Here is a 26,360-nt window from a genome sequence, read left to right on the forward strand (position 1 = left end):
GTCCTCTTTTGGAAGACCAAACAAAGTAGTTTCGCTTTCACAACGAAACACAGCGTCACACATGCCTAGAGCGAGCAGAGGCCGGGGGCTAGAGTGAGGAACGCTGAATACTACAGCGAGAATAAAAGTTACGCCTTCTTTCTTTGTGTGAACATTTGGGCGGCGTTATGCAAATCTTCCCAGATAGTGAGGTAGACATGTGGGGGCGTGTTAGAACGAGCCGTTTTAGGTAGGTGTGGTTGACTCTTAACTTTTATAAAGAATATCTCTTTGGATTTGAGACTTTAGTCTTTGCAACTTTACAGATCTTCTTTATGCACCAAGAGCTTGTAACACTCCAAAGAGAAAGGAAAAATTGAAATCGCATCATATGACCCCTTTAACTAATAAAAGCCAGTTCCGTAATGACATGACTTCATTTTTGGTAGGAAAACAATAGCCATACATTAGAAAGTATTAGCAATTCTATGTTGCTCTATGTGTGTGTTGTTCTAATTATAACAATAATTCTATTGTTAGTTAGAATAGTTCTAATTCTAAAGTTTAAGCATCTGATCTTGACTAAAGCATATTGGTGAATGTCTGTTTACAGCTTTTATAAAAATACTTTCTTGAATTCCAATACAGGCATATTCATTTAGTAAAAGGTAAAGGGTTTAAACCGCAATGATCGTAATACATGCAGCTGTTGAAGAGCCTGATGTTGATTTCAGCACAAACGCTTTTAAACGGTTTCTTATTCAGGTGTATCTTGCAGTCCTAAATTAATCTGCTCTATCAGATTGCAGCTGGATTTAACTCTTATCCTCAGGCTATCATTTCGATTTTCATTCTGCTTCAAGCGCAGGTCGGTTAACATCTGTTGCCATTGCAACAGCTGTGCATTGTGTGATATAAATAGTGAGAAGAGGAAGAAGCAGTAGAGACAGAAGTCTTCTGAAACAATTATCTGTAAATAAACAAATTTTGTTTGTGTTTCTCTCACAAAGCTGTTTTATGGATTCAGAGCAAAAAGTCGTTTTGGACTATTTTCAAGATATTTTATGGTGTTTTTGCTTCCTTTTTGAAGCTTGAAATCTTCAGTCTCCGTTCATTGGAATTTGTTTGAAAATTAGCGAGTAGCACGTTCTCTAAAATATCTCCTTTTGTGTTCCACAGAAGAAAGAATGTAATACGGTTTGGAATGACATGAGGGTGATAAATGATCCCAGAATTTTTTTTTTCTTCTAATCTTTAGATGTGAAATAACTTTCATTTCTGTAAAGACTATTAGGTAGAGTCTTTTGACATTGAAAATAAGATATCTGGAGTCATCTGAGATTCCACTGTATTAAGTGGACAAGGAGAGACTATGAAAAAGCTGTGGAAACTATTTTAGGTCACCACTGTGTTGAACTTTGATTACGTAGAGTTCTTTGCAGGCTTGACTTTCAAATTCATTCTTTCTTTCTTTCTTTCTTTCTAAAACACAAACAATAATTTTTAAATATATATATATATATATATATATATAAAGTCTTCTGAAACAATTATCTGTAAATAAACAAATTTTGTTTGTGTTTCTCTCACAAAGCTGTTTTATGGATTCAGAGCAAAAAGTCGTTTTGGACTATTTTCAAGATATTTTATGGTGTTTTTGCTTCCTTTTTGAAGCTTGAAATCTTCAGTCTCCGTTCATTGGAATTTGTTTGAAAATTAGCGAGTAGCACGTTCTCTAAAATATCTCCTTTTGTGTTCCACAGAAGAAAGAATGTAATACGGTTTGGAATGACATGAGGGTGATAAATGATCCCAGAATTTTTTTTTTCTTCTAATCTTTAGATGTGAAATAACTTTCATTTCTGTAAAGACTATTAGGTAGAGTCTTTTGACATTGAAAATAAGATATCTGGAGTCATCTGAGATTCCACTGTATTAAGTGGACACCACACCATTGTCCTAATGGGGGTGTTGTCACTATATAAAAACCCTTACATCAGTTCTTATGGGAAAATCCAGTAGCTTTTTACTGCATGCGTTGTGTCATTGATTGATTGATTAATTAATTTGTTTTTGTTTGTTTGTTTTTCCCCACTGTGAGAAATAAACATTTTAAGAAGGGCACATTCTTGATTTAACTTTGATTACGTAGAGTTCTTTGCAGGCTTGACTTTCAAATTCATTCTTTCTTTCTTTCTTTCTTTCTAAAACACAAACAATAATTTTTAAATATATATATATATATATATATATATAAAGTCTTCTGAAACAATTATCTGTAAATAAACAAATTTTGTTTGTGTTTCTCTCACAAAGCTGTTTTATGGATTCAGAGCAAAAAGTCGTTTTGGACTATTTTCAAGATATTTTATGGTGTTTTTGCTTCCTTTTTGAAGCTTGAAATCTTCAGTCTCCGTTCATTGGAATTTGTTTGAAAATTAGCGAGTAGCACGTTCTCTAAAATATCTCCTTTTGTGTTCCACAGAAGAAAGAATGTAATACGGTTTGGAATGACATGAGGGTGATAAATGATCCCAGAATTTTTTTTTTCTTCTAATCTTTAGATGTGAAATAACTTTCATTTCTGTAAAGACTATTAGGTAGAGTCTTTTGACATTGAAAATAAGATATCTGGAGTCATCTGAGATTCCACTGTATTAAGTGGACAAGGAGAGACTATGAAAAAGCTGTGGAAACTATTTTAGGTCACCACTGTGTTGGAGTAGCATTGTGAAATTCAGATACACATGCAAATCTACACTGGTAAGTGTGATGTTTTCATTAGTGGTGCTCTTTTTCACTGATACTGTAATCTTCCTTTTGCTTGTCAGATGATATGCTGCTCTTACATCATCTACGAGTTTGTTCACCTTGGTTTACATCTGATGGATCTGCCTTTGTTATCTCAGGAGTTATGTTCTTTGGAAGTGCAGTGGAAGTGATGTGTAGAAAAAGAACAGAACAACACAACCACATGAGGACAGCAGTCAGGCTGGAGGAAGATTAAAACAAAATCACTTCCAGTCTTGCAATAGTTCCTCTTGAAGAGGATAATAGTATTATTTCAAGCCCATATGTCCTGAAGGCTATATTTTGCTAGATACTAATTTTATAATGAAGGCTGGATTATCAGAGTTTTACCTTGTAGCTCACCAAAAGTTAAAATAATTAGCAAGGCATGCCACAAGTAATTTTCTTCACACTCCTTATAATTCACTTCCTCTAGTCACTGATTAAGCCAGTAAATCAAATAATAAGGAATAGTGATATATATATATATATATTCATAATTTTATTTAATTTTAGATACTGTTGATAGTATACAGTCTGAATTTTGCAGCAGTTCTGTAGGAATAGTCACGGCTAGACTGAATGTCCTTGACCTACTGAGTGACTGTAACATCGTTCCTCATTATTCTGACAAATATAATTATTTCAGTTGCTACGAGGGTTTTTATTGGCTGATCCAGTTACAGTGAGTCACAGGTCAGATTTGATTTGCCGAAGGCAGGTGTGAGTGGGTGGGAGGAGGGTTAGATCCATACCATTGATTGGCCAAGTTGGAGAGGTATGCTAATGTGTCTTCATTTACGTCTTTTCTCAAAGCTTCCCAAGACACCATTTGAAATGGAGAACCACATGATTTTAATAGACCTTCCTTGAGGGAATAATAAACAATTCACTACAACCCTACATATGCTGACCGACAATTCTGTACATGCAATTCATCTGTAGTTATGAGAATAAAAACCGGCATCTGTCAGAGCAGATTCATGTGTAAATGTTTTTCTTTTTCAATATTGTACCAAGAAATAAACATTCTAATCATTAAATGTTAATATGGTTGTCTGAAAAGCTTGAATTTTTCTTCGGTCATCAGTTCTTATGATCTTATGTGATTTTATCAGAAACCAGTTTCCTCAGTACATTTCCTGGTAAATCAGAGTGGAATCAAGTAGAGTTGACTCATTTTTTTTTTTTTAATAAATCACAAATAATGACATGTGACGTTGTTTTGAATGGCCTCTTGTAGCTTCATCGCATGTCAGAGCGATATTAGAGTGGGTTCTGTTCTTATTCACTTGGCATAGTAAATACACAGCATTGTCGATTCAGCTGAGCTTGCTGTCTGTCATAGTGTGACACCATCTGTCAGTGTGTCCAGTGTAGTGTGCTTTAATAAGCCTGAATCAGTAAACTAGTGGGTGGGGTTTGACTGGTTTTAATGGATTTGTTTGACGCTTAATTGCACGTCCCACCCACCCAAACACAGTCCATCTTTGACAGGAGCCCCAGAATGCTATTGTGCGTCTCTCTCTCTTTTCTCAGCCCACCGCCCCTTTGTCTGTTAAAGTTAAATCTGGCAATGGTAATCCTGTTAGAGCAACGATTCACTCAAACTCCATGCTGTCTGATTGTGTTTTTTTTTTTTTTTTTACTTGATGCGTGTGTTTGTAATCAGGCATTTGGAAGAGACTCCTACATCAGAAACAACGGGTGGACAGAATTGCACTGTGGAGTTCATTTTGTGCTGGAGATGACTTGAGCTCATTATGTGTATGATAATACATTATGGTGATTCAGAGTCACTCTTGTTTCGCGTTGGTTTGAATTACACTGCTAATTCACTTCCAGCCTTGAGGAGCCACTCAGAGACTGTTTTGACTGATGTCTCTGAGCTGCTGTTTGAGTCACTGTCATTGTTTCAATAGAGGAGACTTCTGCTGTTGCTGTGACTCACTGTAAAGTATGAGATTCACAGGCTTCATAACTGTATCTGAAACACATACGATGCTGCCTAGAACATCCAAATCCAATCTTGTCTGTGACACCTCCCATAGAATTGGTATATCCATTGCTGCCTGTGATATCCCACAAATCTGTACTTAAATTTTGGCAGTTGAAAGAACAAAAATGGCATCTGCCAGATTGTTTGAAAAAAAGGAGTATTTATAACAAAATGTAATTTATCATTTTAAAAAATGTTTACTTTATAATGAATTTACTTTTATAATTATATTAAAGTATGCATTACATTATATTTAATCCTTGCTTGTAGTATCTTCCAAATTGCACCATATCAACATACACTACTGTTTAAAATGTGGGGTCTGTAAGATTTTTTAAATGTTTTTAAAGTCTCTTATCACCAAGGCTGTAGTCATTTGTTCAAAAATAGTAGGTAAAAACAGCTATACTGTGAAATAATATTACAATTTAAAGAAATTGTTTTCTATTTGATCTATTTTAATGTGATTTATTCCTGTGATCCAAAGATGAATTTTCAGCATCCATTACTCCAGTCTTCAGTGTCACATGATCCTTCAGAAATCATTTTAATGATTAATATAAAGTGTCTTTATCCAGTTTTGACCAAGTTTGATAGCAGGATTTGTCTATTAGCAGGTGAGTCCCGTCTGTGATCTTGAGGCAATGGTTCATTCCCTGCCCTTTTCGCTGTAGGACTGCAGGCTCTAATGATTTGCAGTGTTTGTTTGCAGCCAAACAGCAGTGTGTCTTTATTCATAGGCTGCCTGAACCACACTCCCTGCCAGCTTTACAGACAGGAGCGGATCCACTCCGCTGTGGGTGTGGATGAGTGAGTGTGTCTGCTGAGTTTGGCTAACCACCCGCAGATAGGTCTGCAACCATAAATCTTTTCAGTTCTGAGGGTGGTAAAGGTCTTAAACCATCAGTTTCCACCTCCACGTTTGTTACACAGTGATATCATTGAGTGGAAAAAAACACTGCAGTATTGTTACATGTTACATTGTTACAATATTTAAATATACTTAAAACAAGATACAGTAAAACTGTGTATCAGCTATTATATGGCTTCAGACAACATGTAACAGTTCATGAATCTGAGAAGCCTTAGTTCCCATCGACATTCACTGCATGTTCAACATTAACAGTATTTAGAATGACTTTTTTACTCCATAAAATTAAGAATTGTCATAGTGACTTTAATATATTATGCAGCTTTGGTTCTACTCAGTTTCTCTTCTTTTGGGGATGCTTAGATGTTACTGGTACTCAAAACAATGACACTAATGAATTTTTCTCAAATCTCAACCAATGGTTCATCGTCTCCTCGCATCGTGCTTTCTGAGAGGAGCAGTAGAGACTCCATGCTGATTTGTCCTTGTGGGTAAGCCACTGTGTGAGACCTCCGCTGGGAACTGTGTGGGAGAAAGAGCTGTGAACACTCTCTGATTAAACCTGCTCCTCACACATACCAAAGAACCTTACGTGTGTGTGTGTGTGTGTGTGTGTGTGAGAGAGAGAGAGAGAGAGAGCGAGAGCGATAAAATGGCATGGTGTTCTTCTGTATCAGCAGTCCTTTTTGTCAGCTGGCCCAGCTTTTGCCAGCTCCTCTACTTTCATCAGTGACCTTCAGCACATGTTTAGGCTGTCTTCTCCTTCTCCTTGTGTCTTTCACAGTCATGCTGATTTCAACCCACGCTGCACATACAGCTGATATAACTTTCTAAGGGTTATTTTCAAATACTCATTTGCATCATATCTAGAGGTTTTTCCAAGTACACGTCTAAAGCTCTGGTTCTTTGATGGAGATATGTTGACATTTTACTATTTCCTCAACAAATATGAATAAGTAGACAGTTGTAGAGCCTGAAGCTATTTTTCACAGCATGGTCATTCATTGGAGCTTTTGTTGAAATACAAACCAGATATCTATTATTTTTTTGTCTTTGCTGATCTCTAAGCTATTGGCTGACCGTACATTCTCTTTCTTCTGGATTTGTCCTGGCCGGGATTTCTACATTTTGTCTGAATTTTGGCTGAAGGTAATGACTGAAAAGTAGTTTGACCAATAGCATGGAAGTGCACGAAGGTGGGATCTACTGAGAACGGTCAAAGCATGATGCAAATACACATACATATAATGTATGAGGACTGTAGAGAGCACATAATTAGGAAAAGAAATGCCGAAATCCTGGCCATGACACGTACAAAAAACAGGGAAATATTGTCTGTGTTTGATAACTAGAATTTGTTGCTACACATCACACTGAAATGGTTTGACAAAAGCAATTTTCTTTCCTATTTTTTCCTATATTGAAACAAGAAATGTTAGTGGAAGTTATCAAAAACAAAGCCAGTTAGTCCCTGCTGGTAGATGCACAAAAGTCCAGTTTAGATTTCATTGAGCCTTTAAAAATGTACAGTTTATGAAAGTTATGCTTGCATATTCCAAGATGATATTCTGGGCTACTGGAGAGGAAAAACTCTGTGAGATGTTGTGTGTGCAAAATCAATAATGGTAAACAATCATCCCACTAGGATCACATTGTTAGGTCTGTCAGTCCAGTGTTGATTGATTTGCCTGACTCAGCCATGCCAAGAATCTCTCTCTTTCTCTCTTGTTGGGGTGTCTCCAGGAAGAATACTGGGTGAGTCAGTTGCTTAGAGAGGGGAGGAGTTGTAAGTTTTCACAGTCAGTCATTTTTCTACAGTCTTTGAACACACCATCCTAATCAGGCTGGGGAGGGGGATTCACCACAGCAACTGGAGCTGCTGCTTCCTCTGTGTGCTGCCAAAAATAATCTTCCCAAACAGTATTTCTGTCTTGTTTTCCTGTTGAAAAATCTACACTTCCTTTTAATTACATACAGTTACTTGAGATGCAAAATTGTATATGAAGATTATATTTTAAGTTTTTTAACCCCTCATTTTCATTGCATGTCATTTTCTGAAACCATATACAGGTATATGTCTGATTTTCCAGTAAAAAAAATCTAAACCTCTTTAAAACAATATGCATTTACATCAGATGCAAATCACAATAAAATAATCTTAGAGATTGTATTGTGAAGTAATTTAATTTTTTTTAAATATATTTTTTTCTCAAACTCGTGGCAGTTATGTTCTGAAAAGGTATTATGTTCAATTTTCCAGTAAAAAAAGGAGAAAAATTCTAAATATCTGTAAAACAATGTACATTGACTTCAGAAACATCATTTTATAGTACCTATTTTAAATTCTTTACTTTAATTCGTTTAAAAAATAAATTAAAAAAATTCTGAAACAGTATTTATCATTATTTTCCTGTAATGAAGAAGTATATTGCATTCCTTATTTACTTGTTCTATATATTATTTTATTTTTTATTAATTTTTTTTTTTTTTATATTTTTTTATTTATCTGTGTTTTTGTTCTGTCACTGTCATTCTGTTGCACTGTGGAAGCTTCTGTCACGAAAACAAATTCCTCGTATGTGGCTGGGGAGGGGGATTCACCACAGCAACTGGAGCTGCTGCTTCCTCTGTGTGCTGCCAAAAATAATCTTCCCAAACAGTATTTCTGTCTTGTTTTCCTGTTGAAAAATCTACACTTCCTTTTAATTACATACAGTTACTTGAGATGCAAAATTGTATATGAAGATTATATTTTAAGTTTTTTAACCCCTCATTTTCATTGCATGTCATTTTCTGAAACCATATACAGGTATATGTCTGATTTTCCAGTAAAAAAAATCTAAACCTCTTTAAAACAATATGCATTTACATCAGATGCAAATCACAATAAAATAATCTTAGAGATTGTATTGTGAAGTAATTTAATTTTTTTTAAATATATTTTTTTCTCAAACTCGTGGCAGTTATGTTCTGAAAAGGTATTATGTTCAATTTTCCAGTAAAAAAAGGAGAAAAATTCTAAATATCTGTAAAACAATGTACATTGACTTCAGAAACATCATTTTATAGTACCTATTTTAAATTCTTTACTTTAATTCGTTTAAAAAATAAATTAAAAAAATTCTGAAACAGTATTTATCATTATTTTCCTGTAATGAAGAAGTATATTGCATTCCTTATTTACTTGTTCTATATATTATTTTATTTTTTATTTATTTTTTTATTTTTTATATTTTTTTATTTATCTGTGTTTTTGTTCTGTCACTGTCGTTCTGTTGCACTGTGGAAGCTTCTGTCACGAAAACAAATTCCTCGTATGTGTAAACATACCTGGCAATAAAGATCATTCTGATTCTGATTCTATATTCATGGGAGAAGCCAAATTGTTATTGTGTGGGTGCTTTTGTGCACCTGTATTTGTGTGCATGGATGTTTTTTTGGCCTCTGGCTCAGATCATCAAGGTGGTTGCCCTCAGTATTTTGTACATGTTTTGAACTGGAGACAGGAGGGAGGGGGAACTCAATGTCATTTAGTTTCCTCTGGCATTCCAGCACCTTCTCACGTCTACACCAATTACTACTGCCTTCTGATGGGTTCAGTATGTGCACCGTCACTTTTGATCACACCTCACAGGAACACGAGCACCGTGACTTCTTTCTGACATGATATCTCTAACAACATGCCATACTCCGTCATGCATGGAAACAGACGTCACGTTTGTAGCGGTGACTCATGTTTCAGTAGGCCGTTATGCTGCTGCATGTTTCTATCGCCTCTCTCCTCTCCCTCACAGTTTAGAGACACTGCTGTTCCTTCTAGGTAAGCTGTCAGGAAGCGAATGAAAGTGTGGCTAATTGTTTGTGTTGATTAATATGAGATCATAGCTCGTCTCAAGCGTCGTCTAATTCCAGATGGAAGTCTGCTGCAAAATGTCACCCATCATAATGCTCCAGAAATGTCGAAAGTTTGGTATTTTAATGAAGACATTTGGGCAAAATTGTACAAGTGTGCCAGTGGCTGTCATTGCATGTGAGTGTGTACAGATTTGTACATGGCTCTTAAAGAAATATGCCTATAGTTCAGTACAACTGTACATCATTTGTGGCATAATGATGTTAATTACCAGATAAATTATGTTCCACTTTTCCCTACTTTTTTTTTTTTTTAATAAAAGAAAAAAAAAATCAAAACTCATCTCAAAAATTTTTTTTTTTGATCCTTGTGGGGACAATTTTTAGGTCCCCATGAGGAAACAAGCTTATAAATCTTTTTTTTTTTTTTTTCAAAAACGCAAGAACCCAATATGTGTTAACATGACTTTAATGTGAAAAATCATTTGCAAACCTTTTCTGTTTAAAGCTCTAATTTTACAGTTTAGTTGCCATGAAGAAGTTATGCCTAAAATGGCAAAAAAAAAGTGCGTTTATAAAATTATAAGCTTCACATTTCTGCTTTTAAATGCTTCAAAATTTGTCCCCATTAACTTCTGTTGTAAGTGCCTTACTGTAACGTTGAGATGAGGAGTGAGTAAAAAAATAAAAAATAACTTTCCCTTTAGATTAGGGCAAGCATACCGATAGTAACGTAGTTGTTTGTAGTAGTTAATATGATAATATGCACGCTAATATGCAGCTACCTTTTTTGTGGTAAGCAACATTGTGCCACAAATATATTTGTGTCAAATTAGCTTTTGTATTGAACTTGAAAATTCCTTGAAATCATCCTTGTTAGAACACTACCACTAAAATGTTAAAACTATTTTTTTAAAGTAAATTTGTCTACTTGACTAATCAGCTAGCCGTTTGCCAACTAGTCGACCATCCTGGCCCATCCTTATTTTTGAGAACCTCCTCTTTTGTTCATGACAATGTATCACTGTACCCACTGCTCTGGCATGGATCGTATAAGTAGGTCACATGTAGTCTAGTTTAGATAGTAGTGCTGTCTTTCAATTGTACCGAATGTACGTGAATGCCCTCAAGAGCTCATTCAGACAGAAAAAAGTGAAGAGGTTAATATGAAAACATGAGTGGTCAGATAGCTTGAGTTTGAATATGAGTTCTCTTAATAAAATGATTGTGTTATCTTATTCAGCTTATGTGGTGCTTATCAAATCACAGCTGATGTTGATGGGAGTTATAAGAGATATGAAAGTGGAGGCTTGGGGTTTTTCTACAGCTCTTTGCATTTCTAGCAGTTGTGTAGGGATAAATTGTGAGCTCACAGTAAAGGCTGGCAGAGATACTTCAATACTTCTACTACTATACATAATTGCCTTAGTTTCATAGATTATGACTGAGGAGCATTTCACTGATTGGTGCAATATTCTCATATCTTTTTACATCATAGAGGCAGCTAATCTTGATATGTAGTAGCATAGTAAATGTCACTATGAATAAAACATCAGCTACAGCAAGGTTAATGATGGATCCCCCCCTCCCCCTGGTGATTGTTCAGAAATTTGATTGGAGGTGAACTAGTCTTAATTCTCATTGGAAAACATTATAGAATCTAATGAAGCCCAGACATGTGCGCATGACATTTTGTATTAGGCATTTGATATAACTGGAGTCTTCATCTCATGTGGTTGTACATAAACTCTGTACATCTTTATACAAAAGAAAAGCACATTGTCAAGATTAAGTAAAAATACTTTTTTTTAATTGTTTAACAAGTACCTTTAGATGTACCTTTTAAATTTAACAAATTTATTTTGTCACCATTTTCAATGTATTTTTATTATTTTTTTCTCATTTTTATGCTTTTGTAAAACCTGTTTGAAAATTAATTTAATAAAACATCTTTTCCAAGTACTTTTCATTTCTTTGTATGTAATACCTGAGAGAAAAACTACTGAGTGCACCTTTAATGGACTGCTTAAATGATCTTTCTTACCGAGTTGTTACTGTTTCAAGGTTTATACCTGGTTTTTGTTTGTTTTTCTGCAGGTGGTGCTTGAGTGGAGTCCTACTGGGAGAAGTAATGCTCTGTGTGTAGACCTTCCCTTATTCCAACCATGAGTCACCAGGAGGCGCCGCATGGCCAGGAGTTGAGAGAGGCGGCTGAGGCAGACCTGGAGCGTAGGGGCCCTGAGGGCCAACAGCCCCCCTCATCCTACCGTAGACGCCATGACAATGGAGATGGCAGCTCCCGCTCCGGTCGCCCCCGCAACCACCACAGCAACCACGGTACGGAGAATAACCACTACCAGTCCCAACAGCAGGGGGCCCCACGTTACCGCAGGTACGAGGGATCTAAAGGAGGGACGAACCGCACACGTGCCACAAGAAGGCCAGCAGAAGAAGGTGATACCGAACAGCAACCCGTTCAGCAGCCCATACCGAGACCTGCAGTGACACGTTACCGCAGACAGGGGGACAACGAGGCCCGAATCCGGGCGCAGCAACAGAGACAGCGACCGCGGGAGAGGCAGCAGAGAGATGCGGAGAGAGCCGAACAGCACAGGCTGGAACAACAACAGCATCTCATCTCTCCTACACAAGCCATGCTGCCCACTAGAGAGCCAGAGGAAGCTGAGGAAGACGAGGGAGATGCCGGCAGCGCTTTGGCCCGATCCGCCAGCACAGAGAGTGGCTTCCACAACCACACAGACCGTGCAGAGGGGGATGCAGTCATGGTCCTGGAAGCAGAGCCTGAAGACGAAAGCACATATGGCATCCCACTTCGCCCGGAATCTGAGGAGTACACAGAGAGCGCAGAGTCGGAGCAACAGCACGGTGGTCCAGCTTACCGCCAACCCCAATACCCACCTCAACCTCCGCCGCTACCTCGAGAGCCCCTGCCCAATGCTGAGAGGCCCCATGACGCAGAAACGATAAACCCCAACTACTCCAATTATGTTTACACTCAACCCATGTACCGCAGTCCTACCAGAGCAGGAGAGGCCCGTGAAGGTGGAGCAACAGAAGATGAGCCATACTCTGAGCCCTACGCTGAATACACCCTTCAGGAGCACGTTTATGAGGAAATCACGGACGCCCCCTCGGCCAAAGCTGAGGGACAGACTCCACAACAGCGCAGGGCAGAGTTCAGGCTCTTCGATCGTGACTTGTACCAGCAACAGGAGGCTGTTGGGTCCAGGCTCCACCACTATGACGAGCGATCCGACGGAGAGTCGGACAGTCCCGAAAAGGAAGCCGAATTTGCCCCGTACCCCCGTGCCGACAGCTGCGAGCAGGATGAGGACATTGACCAGATTGTGGCAGAGGTGAAGGAGAGTCTGAGCTCACAGAGCCTGGAGCGTGTCGCTATGGGCCTGGACAAGGACGGTAATGCAGAAGAAGAGTGGTCTGAGTCAGAGTCACATGGTCAAATGGACGAAATCAAACCCCCGGAGCCAATAAGTGAAAGAGAGGGTGTAGAGCAGCCCCCCAGAAGTCCCTCAGAAGAGCTAGCTCCAGTTGTTAGGAGCAGTCGTGAGAAGAGAGACGCAATCTCACTGGCTATTAAGGACATCAAAGAGGCAATAGAGGAGGTGAAGACAAGGACAGTCCGCTCGCCCTACACGCCAGACGAACCCAAAGAACCCATCTGGGTAATGAGACAGGACCTGAGTCCTACAGCAGAATCTGACTTGCAGCCATCTCTAGGGGCTGATGTGAGTATGAGCCGCACCATGTAAAATGTCGTGTTGATGCTCTGCAGTTTACATTTTTGTAGCATCATCACTGCTGATGTTTTTATTTCTGTAGTATAATCTTGCTTACAGAGTTGCTCTTTAAGGGACAGTTCACCAAAAAAACACAAATTCTGGGACCATATTCTCCTTCCAAGCCCATAAGACTTTGGTTAACCTTTGAAACACAAATGAAGATATTTTTAATAAAAACCTGAGAGGTTTCTGTCCCTCCATTGTCCATGTCCATGTAACCAAACTTCAAAAAAGGTCACAAAGGCCTGTTCATCAAAACCGTTCATCATATAAAGTGATTGTATGTCTACACGTGACTTGAAGTAAACCACTCAACTAATGTGGATTCATTTTACGATACCTTTACAACATTTTTGGTTCTTGGTTACCTGAACTTTCAATGGAGGGACAGAAACCTCTTAGGTTTCATTAAAAATATTTTAATTTGTATATTTAAGGTTATCCAAAGTCTTAGGGGTTTGGAACGACATGAGGTTGAGTAAACAATGACAGGATTTTCATTTTTGGGTGTACTGTCCCTTTAAGCACATTTACATCACACATTTACATTCTTCATCTGTTTGCCCAAGTATTCATGGCACAATGCATCATCAGATATTTGAAGGATTAAATACACATCACCTAAGCTTTTCTTTCAGAGCAAGCACTCAACACAGAGGCCAGTTGTAGTCTAGGTCAGCAAATACTGGATGAGTACAATTTCAGTTGGACTAAACGTTTTAAACTGCTTTTACACTACACGATTTTAGCCCTAATTCTCCACTTGTCAGCAGTTAATAAAACTGAGCCTCAAAATCACAGGCCCGCTCACATAAGTGATGATCACAATGTGTGAATTTTTAAGGATGTGATCTGAGAGATGTGTCAGAGAAGCCCAAGAGCAGGTTAAATGTCTAGACTTGTCTGAGACTCCTGCATTCCTGCAATTTATTTTGACTTGAGACTGATGGATTTGAAGTCGTATCGTTTGTGGGCAGCATTAGTCCGACTGATATTGAACTTGTAAATTAAAAAATAGGAGATTCTGTGATTGTTACATCTGCCTTAACAAACTGCCTTTAAAGCTAATGTTACAAAATTAAATAGCAAAAAGAAACCGGTTTCTCAAACATTTCACCCCACGGCAACTGTTCAGGGTTTGGCTCAGTGTTTTGCTGGTCAGCACTGGTAGTTTGGCCCTGCTGGTAGATGCTGTAACTATACCTTTCTGAGGGCAAGGTTTTCTCAATTGATGTCTGTTAAATTCTAGGTCTGTATTCTGACAGAATAATAAATTATTTGAAATAAAAATATGAATCATTAATATGTCATTATATAATAATATTTTATTTGTTTGTTTACCATTTATAATTTGCCAGTGCCTCATTTTTAAAAGCACTCTTAAAATTATTAAATAATTATTAATTAATTATGAGATATTTTTCCCTGTCTTCTATTCAATAGTGAAGGGTTTAGTTGAATAGAGTGATTAGATATGTAGGCCTATTTGCCTTTATGTAGTTTACTTTATGATATTTGTAGCAGGTGCAGCAAATGACAAAAACAATCTCTCAGGGAGGATGTGTACAATTGCATTGTTGTTCTGCTCGGCTGAAGCAGCCTTGCAGGGTGAATCGCATCATTCTTCTGGTCGTGACTTCATCGCTCTCTCACTGTTCTTTTCTGGAGAGGACGGTGCCACACACTAGTCTCTGTCTCATGAGTGGTGCCTGCCACGGCGCCGGACAAATTGCATGTCGCTAGAAAATGAAGACTGCTCGCACTCATAGAACGGATCTCCTTATCCGTGGCTTGGAAGGCTCATCTATATTCTGTGAGTGCTACACATGACCAGCATGTGTAAATGAAGCTGTCCTGTCCTCAGCCACAACTGTCTGAACAGAGCAAAGAGAGAAAGATGAGCTCTCGGTATAAGTAAGGCAGCAAAATTACCATGTCTTTACTTGATTTACTTTGCTTTTTTCTCACACTCTTTATATCATCCCTCCTTCTCTTTTTTCTTCCCATTAGCTTTGATAAGTATTACCCTTTTTATTAACATAATGAGTAGATGTCATTCAAGTATGCCCACGGTTGGTATTAACTTGATGGTGTCATCTTTAAATTTTTGATATCTTTTCTTTTGTTTTCCATTTACATAATTAATAGATTCAGTGCTGCCCAATTTTACTCAATCGCACTTGAATCAGTCACATTGTCTGTTATCAACACATTACAGAAATACACATACTCTGTCCCACTAAACAAACAACACAAATCCAAGCTCCTCTGTTGTCTGTTTCGACAGTGTTAATTAATCACCATTGTTTGTCTGAGCAGTATTCATGAGCACAAGGCCTCATTTGGACGCAGTTCTTAGGGATCGAGGGCTTTTGGCACTCTGATGAGAGTGAACTTTTCCGTGTGCATTCAGAGAAAAAGTAAAGAATTGCACTTAATTGAAAACTCCCAGTGGAAGCTTAAAGAAGACACCAGCCGCCACCCACTGCAATTATGGTTGAGTTTGTAAATGAATGTGCTGATGATATATTTTTTTTATGTGCCAGCTTATTATTTTTTGCCTCGTATCCCACAACGTATTTTTATTCAGGCAACTGTAGAAAGAGCATTTCTCAGTGTTACAGTATTTTAGTATTATTTACTATTATAGTATTTATTAATATTTTGAATTAGCTTTTATTTGTATATTTTTAGTTTTCATTTTAATTTTTGTTTTAGGCTTTGCTAATTTTGATTATTTTATGTATTTATTTATTTATTTTATTTTATTTACCTTTTTTTTTACTTAAACAGCAATTAGAAATATTGCATGGCAACTAACTAAAATAAATGTTTGTTTTTATGTTTAATTTCTTCATTTAATATTTATATTTAATTTTATTTCAGCTTTAGTTCAATTAGCAAAAATGTTTTTGAATAGTATTTCATAGATTAGGTAACAAATTATAGATTATTTTATAGATTAGTTAACAGTAACAATACTGGTGTTTCCATATGCAGTTAGATCTGAAAGTCTGAGACCACTGATGAAAATGCAATTTCAGATTTGTAACTTTTTTTCAATTACAAATTCTATTCACAATCTCAGTAAAAAGTTGTCAGTTAACATGAATTTGGTTTGTCTTCATTTATTAATAGCAACGCTCAAACTCCACAAGTTTGTGCGACAACCTGATGATCATGTTCTCCAGCATGATTTGAGATGATCCAAAGAACCTCTTCAAAAGTTCATAATCTATTTTTAAAATTCTCACATTTGATTCATGACCTAGAAATAAAGCAGTATCTGTGTCTTGTTAATTTTATATCATAACATTTCATCTGTTTAAAATTAAAAACCGTTGATGATTCTCAACTTCTCAGAACTTAAAAATGATTGTCTTAACGATCTTTGTTCTGATCATGTAAACAATTTTCTGGAGTCTTTCAGTGAATGCTGAACAGTCATGCATCTTGCAGATATCCCAGAATCCCCATTAAAGTTGCTCTGAACTTGGTGGTGTCCTGCCCGCTTCCATTCTCTGTTGTTCTCAGAATTTGACATTTCATCAGAAGCCTGTTATTTTTTCCCTCCACAATATGATTTATTTAGTACAGTAAGAGACGGCCTGTAAATAATTCAGCAAGGCTCATGTAACACTAGAGAAGAAAAACTGCCTTCTTCCCCTGCCCTGCATTAATGCTTAACGTGCTTGAAATGTATTTATTTTTTTATTTATTTTAAGTATTATACATTTCTTGTACAAGTTCACTGTATGGGTAATGTAAAATCCAGGATGTGTTGAATTCAAGTACAAATTCAAAAGCAAGTCAATTATTAATAGTGACTTCTAATAGTATTAGCTAAGTGCTGATTATTCCACCTGTGAACAGAGACTTTAGCAGAAATGAGTGTTTTTCCACAGGCCTGCACTGATGTTGCGTAGTGTAGTGGTCTCTGATCCAAGTCACTCTTGAGCGATCTGTTCCAGGAACAGTTTTCCTGTAGGGCTGTAACAGGAGCCGTGTTCACCTCTGTTGTCTGGAGCCAGTGTGAACTTATCAACGCGAGTTTGATGAGAGAGCTAGAGGCTCTTATGTTCTTCTCTCTCGTACTCTGGTCCAAAGAGCAGCATCTGCTTGATTTGAGTGTATCCTGTGGGAGAATATTTTTCACTGCAGCTTTTGGAAGCATTTATTGATATGGAAAATTTTTGGATGTATCAGGTAGATCGCCGCCATGGTGATGAGGTGAGGAGTTCGTTGTGTGAATGTGCTCTGGGTTTATCTGTCAATGTTTCAGTACTTCAGATATGTTCATTTGAATGATAATTAAATAAATATGCATTCATAAGTTAAAGTGAGAATGTTCTTCTATTTTCATTCTACATATCTGATGATATTATTGTCACGGAGATACATTGTGGGACTGTGCAGTATTTACATGTTATGACAAACATGAACCGAAATAATCTTTTAATATTTTATCCAAATGCGCTCTGGTTGAGGGTATGACTCATTTGTTCCCTAGTATTTCACATTTCGGCCTCTTCAGAGAGATGCGGTGTAGTTTTGAGATGGCAATATAAGAAGACCGATCTCTTATGTACTTTTCTTTTGTAATTCCCCCCCCCTTGACCTGCTGTCTGAACGTTTAACGGATACGTCTGACTGAAACTTGACAGTTTCAAATTGTGTCACATTTTTGCATGTCTTTTCATTATACCACAATCGGTTTCATTTACCTCATTGCTTTGCTTTTAAAATTGTAATAAATTGTACTTATTTGTTTATTTTGTTTATTGAAAAAAATGTGAAGACTTTAATTGATCTAATATACTCTAAATGTCACATGAGTAAATGTAGCTTTTATATTTCTTCAATCAGTTGTCCAAAATAATAGACCATAAAGCATGTAATATTAATTAGTATGTCTCTTTTGTCCAGTCACCAGGCTCAGACTCCACCTCCCCACAGGGGGCGGAGTCTTCCAGCCATCACCTGCCATCACACGAGGGGAGTGACAGCTTTGAGTCTCCGTCACCAGCCAGTAAAGAGGTAGGAGGCTATGAATAAACCTCTAAAACTGTGCTGAAATTGGATGATTCTTAATTATTATTGGTAATAAGATCCAGTAGGTGCTCTAGGAACTTAATTAGACCCATATTATAGGCCGCAGCATTAGAGTCCTGACTCAGTGTGATATAGAAGTTATTATAAATTATCCACGATACTGTTGAAATAGATTAATTGGAGCAAATAAAGTTTAAAACATATTAAAGTTTTGCTATTTATTGTGTGTGTGTGTGTGTGTGTGTGTGTGTGTTCATATAAAATAGCAAAGCAAGAATACAGGATCTCGAAATGTAATTACATTTTTTTTAAACATATTTTTTAAAAATGGCCAAACCCTCAATCATTATCTTTAAAAAGCCCAAAAAGTGGAATCTTAGCAGTTCTAAAATCACTGTAAAATACGGCTTCTTGGGATTATATTATATTAATATAATATAATATAATATATTATATTATTTCTGCAAATAGTACCAGTTCAGTGCATTATGAAGTGCCATACCTAAAAATAACAACTTGCCTTGAAGAATGTTGTATTGAGTCATTTGTGTGCTTGTTCTTGTATGTGCAGTCAAGGAGAAGTCTTGCTTCATTCCCGACATATGTGGAAGGTAAGAAGATTTCCTATAATTTCCTTTAATTTCCTCTTCACGTCCGGGTCCTCAGCTACCGAAATGAATCTTGATAGCACATCCTGAGCATGTTTTGAAGATGTTCTGAAATGTCCCTCTCCTCTCTGTTAGTACCAGGCCCATGTGACCCAGAGGACCTCATTGACGGTATAATCTTTGCTGCTAACTACCTGGGATCCACCCAGCTGCTCTCAGACAAGACGCCCTCCAAAAACGTGCGCATGATGCAGGCTCAGGAGGCTGTGAGTCGCATTAAGGTGAGGTGAAACGGTTCTGTCTTTACCCCGCTGTTGTAAACTTCATCGGGCGAAGTAAACCTGAGCTTCTATGAATCTACCTCAAGAAATTTCCTAAGCGATACTTGCTTCAGGAGCAGCATAAATGTTGCAAGAAACCAAAAGTGACAGTTTTAGGACAAAAGAATGGGATTTCATAAGAAATGCAGATCTGTGCTCTGACTGTATCCTGAGCATGTATTTATTGCACAAGCATTTTATTCCTTGTATACAACATGATCAAATTGAAATGTCAGATGAAGAGAGATGATCATAAAACTAAGAGAGTGTGTGGTCCTCTTGAGGTAATGAAATGATTCTGTAGTCAAATGCAGGGACCTATCCTGTGATTCTTGTTCCTAAAGGACCAGAGACATTTAGCACCTCCCTCCTGTTCATCCTCCTGCAGCATAAATCAGCCATTCGCCCTGTCAGCTGCATTACTCAGCATTTTTTACCTCCACCTTAAAAAATGCAATGACCACCGCACCTATGCCATTTAGTGTTCCTTCAGCATTTTCCTTTGTATGTACATTTTGTGTTAAAATGTTCGATTACAGATCGCTGTGTGGTACGGCACACAACAGTATCGGACTGGTTGATTGCAATTTTTTTTTAATTATGAGGTCACTGAATGTTAAATGGCATCAGATTCTTCTGTTTTATCAAATTGACCAAGGTAGTCTTACTAGATAAGCTAGTAATACTAGTAAAGCAGCATAATAAGGATACTAGCATCCCATGCTAGAGACCTGAGCTCAAAACATATACTGGTACTCTAGGAATGCACTTGTATTAAGATTCTAGATGATTATTATAAGCTGATATATACACACACACACATTTTCTAATCTAAATGTAAAATAGAGGAGATAAGCTGCAGAATTTAATATCCAATATCTCCTTACACGTTATATATCCAAAATTGATTGATAGAAATAAATAAAGAATAAAATAATATAACATCCCTATGTTCTGGTCTACAAAATATGAGATGATATTATCTTCTTAGCAGTTATAGTTAAAGGGTTCCTCAAATGAATTTTGGTCAAATATTAATGTGAAACCTTCACACTAATTTAATGTTTACTGAATTACAGTCAATATACGGTGCTGTTGTAGGTTATTTGATTTAACGGGTTTGCTTAAAAGGCAGAGTCAGGGACGTTCTCATATTTTAAAAGACATAACTTAAAAAATGCATTAGTGATCTTGCAGCCTTCAGAGAATGACAAATAGCATGAGGTCTTTACTGACCGTTTTTCCACTTTTCTTATAATGGAGAAGGATCCCTCCATTATAAGTGGGATCAGTTCAATGTGGGCCAAATAGATGTCAAATCTTCAGATTGATGCACTGGACCCATTCCTTTGCAAATATGTAAATACATATAGGTTATACAAGAACCACTATATTTTATTTTCTGTATGTAATCTCTGTTATTAAATACAATTGAAGATGATCATAGGTTATGAATTCTTTGTTTTATTGGGTCACACTTCATCTGCATGTGTGAAACATCGTACCTTCTCCCATACACAATCATGAGCTCAAAATCAGTGAGATTCCTGAGGGCGTTTTTAATAGCATATGAAGTATATAAAGCAAGTGTAAATTGCATGCATTTGGAGAGACGTCTGAATCAATACCCCCTGCCTCAGCTGCCGTGACGTGAATCTTCCTTAGATGGCCAGTTTGATCCATTACCAGAGCCTGCTAGCAAGTTTGAACTTGCTCTTAATCAAATTTTCAGCAGAGCTCATCTCTGCTTTGTATAGTCGATTTTTTTATGAACAGAATGCTCTGTAATATAAAACCAATAGTTGACATATGATATTAAAAGAACAAATGGGCCACCTGGTGGATGATGGCACAAATTACCATGAAATGAAACCAAAGGCAACATATTGTAGCAGGGTGGTGTCTGGTAAGCTTGGCTTGGTGTCATCTGGATCCATTCTAGTCACCCTACGCTGATAAATATCCCAGAAGTCACTTTTCAGATGCAGCTTATTGGAGCAGAAATATTCCCCAAATGTGGTTGGTCTTGCTGCACTCTGTTTTATCTAACAATGTTCCTGTCTTTGTTTGTTCCATGCTAAGCAGACGGCCCAGAAATTAGCCAAAAACAGGAAGAAGGTGCAGTAATTGCTCATCGGTTTGGTGTTTTGTTTTTATTTTTGTTCTTCGTCTTCTCTTTTTTTCCTGGTTTCAGCACTTCAGTGTTTTCATATTTCCTGTCGCTCTGCCATTTTTCTGAATCCAGCAATGAGTCATGTACCTGTGTCCGTCCGCACAGTCTGTTAGCCATTGTTCATTCCACACCAAGCATTACTTCAGTTTTATCACCAGATCTTACATGGGGAAGTCATGGAATAAGTTCAAATCAGGAAAGTCTAGTTTGCTGGATACAGAAAATGCAAGTGATTTTTACTTTCTTCTTCTGTGTATCATATATTTTTCTTTCTGAGGTACTGTGCTGTGTTTGTGGCTGTTTTTGAAGGTGTATATCTGGCACAGCATGTTTTGCACTTCTCTTGATCTTTTCAATTCAGCCTGTCCTGCACATGGTGGAAAACTCTCTCAGTTTCTCTCTCTCTCACTGAATCTCTTCAAATGAAGAACAAAACTAACCAAACTAACCCCATGCCAACTTGCAATACTAGCTGGCTTTAACAGAAACGTGCAGGTTATCAGAGTTACACAATGAAGGAGAGAGTGAAAAAGAATTTTAATATCTGGCCTTGAAGATGCCAAATTTTAGAGATGCCTTGTTGCTTGCACGCACGCTCCTTCGTGGCATCTCTGGGTCTTGTCAGCTCTCTCTCTCTTTCTGTCTTAGAGTTATTCTGTCACTGTCTCTCTCAGTGAGTGATATTGTGTGGTTTTCTATCTTCAGGCTCCAGAAGATGAAGCTCAGCCCATGACAGAGGTGGACCTCTTCATTTCCACTCAGAGAATCAAAGTGCTCAATGCAGACTCACAGGTACTTCATCATCCATAAACGTGATTTTGGTTTCACCCAAATTACCATTACCTATGCCAAACTGGGTAGAAGCACACTACATTTGACCAAAACTGCACAAAATACTAGTGCAGACATCCTATGTATCACAAGGAGGCAGTGTCCAGATAGAATATTTGTGTTTTACAGGAGTCATGAGAAATCAACATTTTCTTGATCATCTAAAAAATGAAACTGTACACTAATGTTTAAAAGTTTTCAGTTGGTAAGACTTTAATTTTCAAAGAAATTAATACCTTTATTCATCCAGGATGCAAAAAATGTATTAAAAGTGACAGTAAAGACATTTGTAATGTTACAAATTTCTATTTCAAATGTTAAGTTCAAATACTACTCTTTTGAATTTTCTATTCATCAAAGAATCCTTTTTCATCAAAAAAAATTAACAAAATATTAAGCAATACATCTGTTTAAACATGTTCTTAAATCTGTTTAAATGTTTCTTGAACAGCAAATCAGCATATTAGAATGATTTCTGAAGGATGGAGATTCTTGGGGTGGTGATCGTGGAGTCGGGCTGGGGCTCCATTCTGCCCACAGTTATTATAGCAAACATGATGCATGGCGGTCCGGCTGAGAAGTCCGGCAGGCTGAACATTGGGGACCAGATCATGTCCATCAATGGCACCAGCCTGGTGGGGTTACCCCTCTCCACCTGCCAGAGTATTATCAAGGTACAGCGGGTGCAAAATCAAGTGTACTTCAACACAATAATTCATTAAATTCAAAGATTTAATTCTGATTCTCAGACGTTCACTGAATTTATTTGTGGCCAATTCTTTTAAATTTAATGTATTGCATAAAACATATTGCTCTTATCTTCAAGGGATTGAAGAACCAATCAAGAATAAAGCTTAACATTGTGAGATGCCCACCTGTGACCACTGTCCTCATCAGAAGACCAGACCTGAGATATCAGCTGGGATTTAGTGTGCAGAATGGCATTGTGTGTATTCTGAAAAATAATTGAGTTCGGCATTGGCTAATATTGCATATTTGCATGTATATTTAAATGTGCATACTCATTTCCTGTATTTTTATGTTTATATATTACCTTTGCCTTCATCTAACATTCACTTCAAGTTAATCTTTAAAAACATTAATAACAACAATATTAAATGTCATTTTTAGCAGATCTCTAAATATCATTTTTTTTGTACTGTACCATATAATGTTATGAAGCCTAAAATCACTTGTAGCATTTAAAATAATTAAATTGTATTTTTTAGTGTTTTTAATGTATTTAAATTTATGTAGACAAAATAGTAGGGAATATCAGCTATTCAATATCACCTGTTTATCATCCTTAACAGTAAAATAATTATTGTTATTGGCCAGATTTTTAATAATTTAATGTTGTAATAGTTTGTAATACGTATTACAGTAATGTTTTCCAATAGTTACTTGATTTGGAATGAATTAGGTCGTTATAGTTAACTAAAAAAAAAAACCTGTTTGTTACTTAAAAAAAATTAAATGTTAACCAAAATAAAACATAATAGAACTTAAACTTATTTTATTTCAGCCAGTTGCCAAAGCAACATTTCTCATTTTCATTTAGTTTAACTTGATGAACTAAAATAAATAAAACTAAAGTAAAAACTATATAGGCATATTTTACTAATAAAATGACAAAAACACAATTACTAAAACTTTAATTGAAAATGGAAAATACAAAAATAAAAACGAATTACAAATTTTAAAAACTATAATATCTCAATGATAAATTAAAAATAGCACTGGTCTGAAGGAACTGTAATAATATATTTAAATAATAATATTTCACATATTACAGTTTTTACTGTATTTTTGATCAAATAAATGCAGCCTTGGTGAGCATAAGATACTTCTTTTATTAAAACATCTTACCGACCCAAAACACACACACACATATATATATATATATATATATATATATATATATATTTATATGTAAATCATATCCTGGTTCGCAGGAGACCATGATGGACCACCCTTTAAGGACCATCTCCTACATCGCTGATATTGGGAACATCGTGGTGTTGATGGCCAGAAGGAAAATGCCTCGCTCCGACTCTCAGGAGAACATGGAAGCCTCTGACCCGGCCCAGGACGAGAAGCGCCAATACAAGATGATCTGTCACGTGTTTGAGTCTGAAGATGTGAGTTCTTCATCCTAACTATGTGTCAGTGTGACCGTATCAAACGACTGCTAAAGGAGGCTGTCGTAGCGACAGTTTCAATTTATTGCTTCAGCATTGTAAAACGATATAACAGATTTACACACTTTGCTATTCTGCCGTTGTTGGAGCCTTTACACTTTTTCCACGTTTAATCCTCCATATTTGCCTAATTCTTCTTAGTCCGCCCTCACATTGTTTCCCAGCATGTTCAGTATTGCAGTTACTGGGCATTGTGGTGACCTCTAATAGCATTTATCCAGATGGTGTTCCTGGGCATCTTGCTGCGTGGGTTGAATCAGGAGACAGGATGTGACCTTTTCTCTGTTCAGCTGCAGAGGCTATTTGAATTTAAAGAGCCAGTATATGTCACAGCACAGCATACAGCAGTGACATGAGGGCAAAAGGCATGTATTCGGCTGTCCTGAGGAACGCCACCCTTGTCGTCTCTTGACCCATGTGTGTATCTGTTGTCTTTAAAAAAAAAAAGTGCTTTCTTCCAAAAATGGTTAGATAAATCAAATTGTAAGCATGCAATGTAATGTGTTAGTTATGGATTATAATTTTAGTTGTTTAACCTGATTCCTCTTTGTTCTCAGGCTCAGCTCATAGCTCAGTCCATCGGCCAGGCTTTCAGTGTGGCGTACCAAGAGTTCCTTCGTGCCAATGGCATCAACCCAGAGGATCTGAGCCAGAAAGAGTACAGCGACCTCCTTAACACACAGGACATGTACAACGATGATCTCATTCACTTTTCCAAGTCTGAGAATTGCAAAGATGTAAGTGGACAGCCCATGCCTTGTGGAAACAGAAGATTACTGTGAAATTTTGAGAATGTGCCTCGATAATGTTAGAATTATCAGTAATGTTGACTAGAGCATGTTTTAGCAGTGATATGTGTGTGTGTGTGTGTGTGTGTGCATTTTCATTTAGTTTAACTTGATGAACTAAAATAAATAAAACTAAAGTAAAAACTATATAGGCATATTTTACTAATAAAATGACAAAAACACAATTACTAAAACTTTAATTGAAAATGGAAAATACAAAAATAAAAACGAATTACAAATTTTAAAAACTATAATATCTCAATGATAAATTAAAAATAGCACTGGTCTGAAGTACAACTTTATTGTATTTTGCATCCTCCAGATTTGCAGTCTGATGAGAGGAGGGATAGCAGAGCGCGGTGGGGTGCGTGTCGGCCACCGGATCATTGAAATCAATAGCCAGAGTGTTGTGGCCACCCCTCATGAGAAGATTGTACACATTCTGTCAAATGCAGTTGGTGAGGTAAGTCTGGGGAACACGATCAAGCTCCATGGTGCCACATTTGCCTAACAACATAATATTTTCACATCACTATTTCTCCAATGAGGTAATTTATTTAAATTATGATCAAGAAACTATGGAAACTTGGTGCCGTGTTTAGCTCTGTTTCATGTAGATCACAGGCTGTCAACAATGGCCCCAAAAGTTTTTTGTACATTTTTCTCAGAAGTATTTTTGCAATGACTAAATCAACCGGTGTCAATGTGAGTTTTGTATGAATTTCACAGAGGTGTCCTATCAGAGTAACCACAGGTGTAGTTCATCGCATTAACTACGAGCATGATTCACTAACATTTGACAACCAGAAAGTGTCCAAACATGCTGGCAACGTCTGAAATCGCATACTGTCTGAATATAAAGTTCTTTTAAAGAAGTCATTTCTTTGCAACCGGCAAAATAATATGAATGTAATCTGAATCTGAATATTCATTCGCCATGTTATTATCATCTGACCTACCAGTGTCACTGCCATTCATAAATCCCATGGCCTCATGGGATAGAAAAGTGTCCACCCAATGCTCACTTTAGGATCTCGCTGGAAGTAATAGGTCATCCAGGTACTTTTTCGTCTAC

At 37.0% G+C, this 26,360-nt stretch overlaps 1 protein-coding gene across 1 annotated transcript in view; it reads left to right on the forward strand.

The window, feature by feature from the left end:
* LOC107703213 (amyloid beta A4 precursor protein-binding family A member 1-like) overlaps nucleotides 1-26,122 on the forward strand; it is a 47,235-nt gene extending 21,113 nt beyond the window's left edge. The window contains exons 3-12 of the mRNA XM_016505765.1: nucleotides 11,589-13,258; nucleotides 18,239-18,349; nucleotides 18,936-18,975; nucleotides 19,108-19,253; nucleotides 21,378-21,410; nucleotides 22,171-22,257; nucleotides 24,252-24,437; nucleotides 25,055-25,234; nucleotides 25,608-25,748; nucleotides 26,015-26,122. Coding sequence (XP_016361251.1) covers nucleotides 11,657-13,258; nucleotides 18,239-18,349; nucleotides 18,936-18,975; nucleotides 19,108-19,253; nucleotides 21,378-21,410; nucleotides 22,171-22,257; nucleotides 24,252-24,437; nucleotides 25,055-25,234; nucleotides 25,608-25,748; nucleotides 26,015-26,122 — 2,634 coding nt within the window. The 5' untranslated portion in view covers nucleotides 11,589-11,656. The remainder of the gene's footprint in view (nucleotides 1-11,588; nucleotides 13,259-18,238; nucleotides 18,350-18,935; nucleotides 18,976-19,107; nucleotides 19,254-21,377; nucleotides 21,411-22,170; nucleotides 22,258-24,251; nucleotides 24,438-25,054; nucleotides 25,235-25,607; nucleotides 25,749-26,014) is intronic.
* The last annotated feature ends 238 nt before the right edge of the window (nucleotides 26,123-26,360 follow it).

This window comes from Sinocyclocheilus anshuiensis, unplaced genomic scaffold (assembly GCF_001515605.1).
Source record: "Sinocyclocheilus anshuiensis isolate Anshui unplaced genomic scaffold, SAMN03320099.WGS_v1.1 scaffold542, whole genome shotgun sequence".
Taxonomy (NCBI): domain Eukaryota; kingdom Metazoa; phylum Chordata; class Actinopteri; order Cypriniformes; family Cyprinidae; genus Sinocyclocheilus; species Sinocyclocheilus anshuiensis.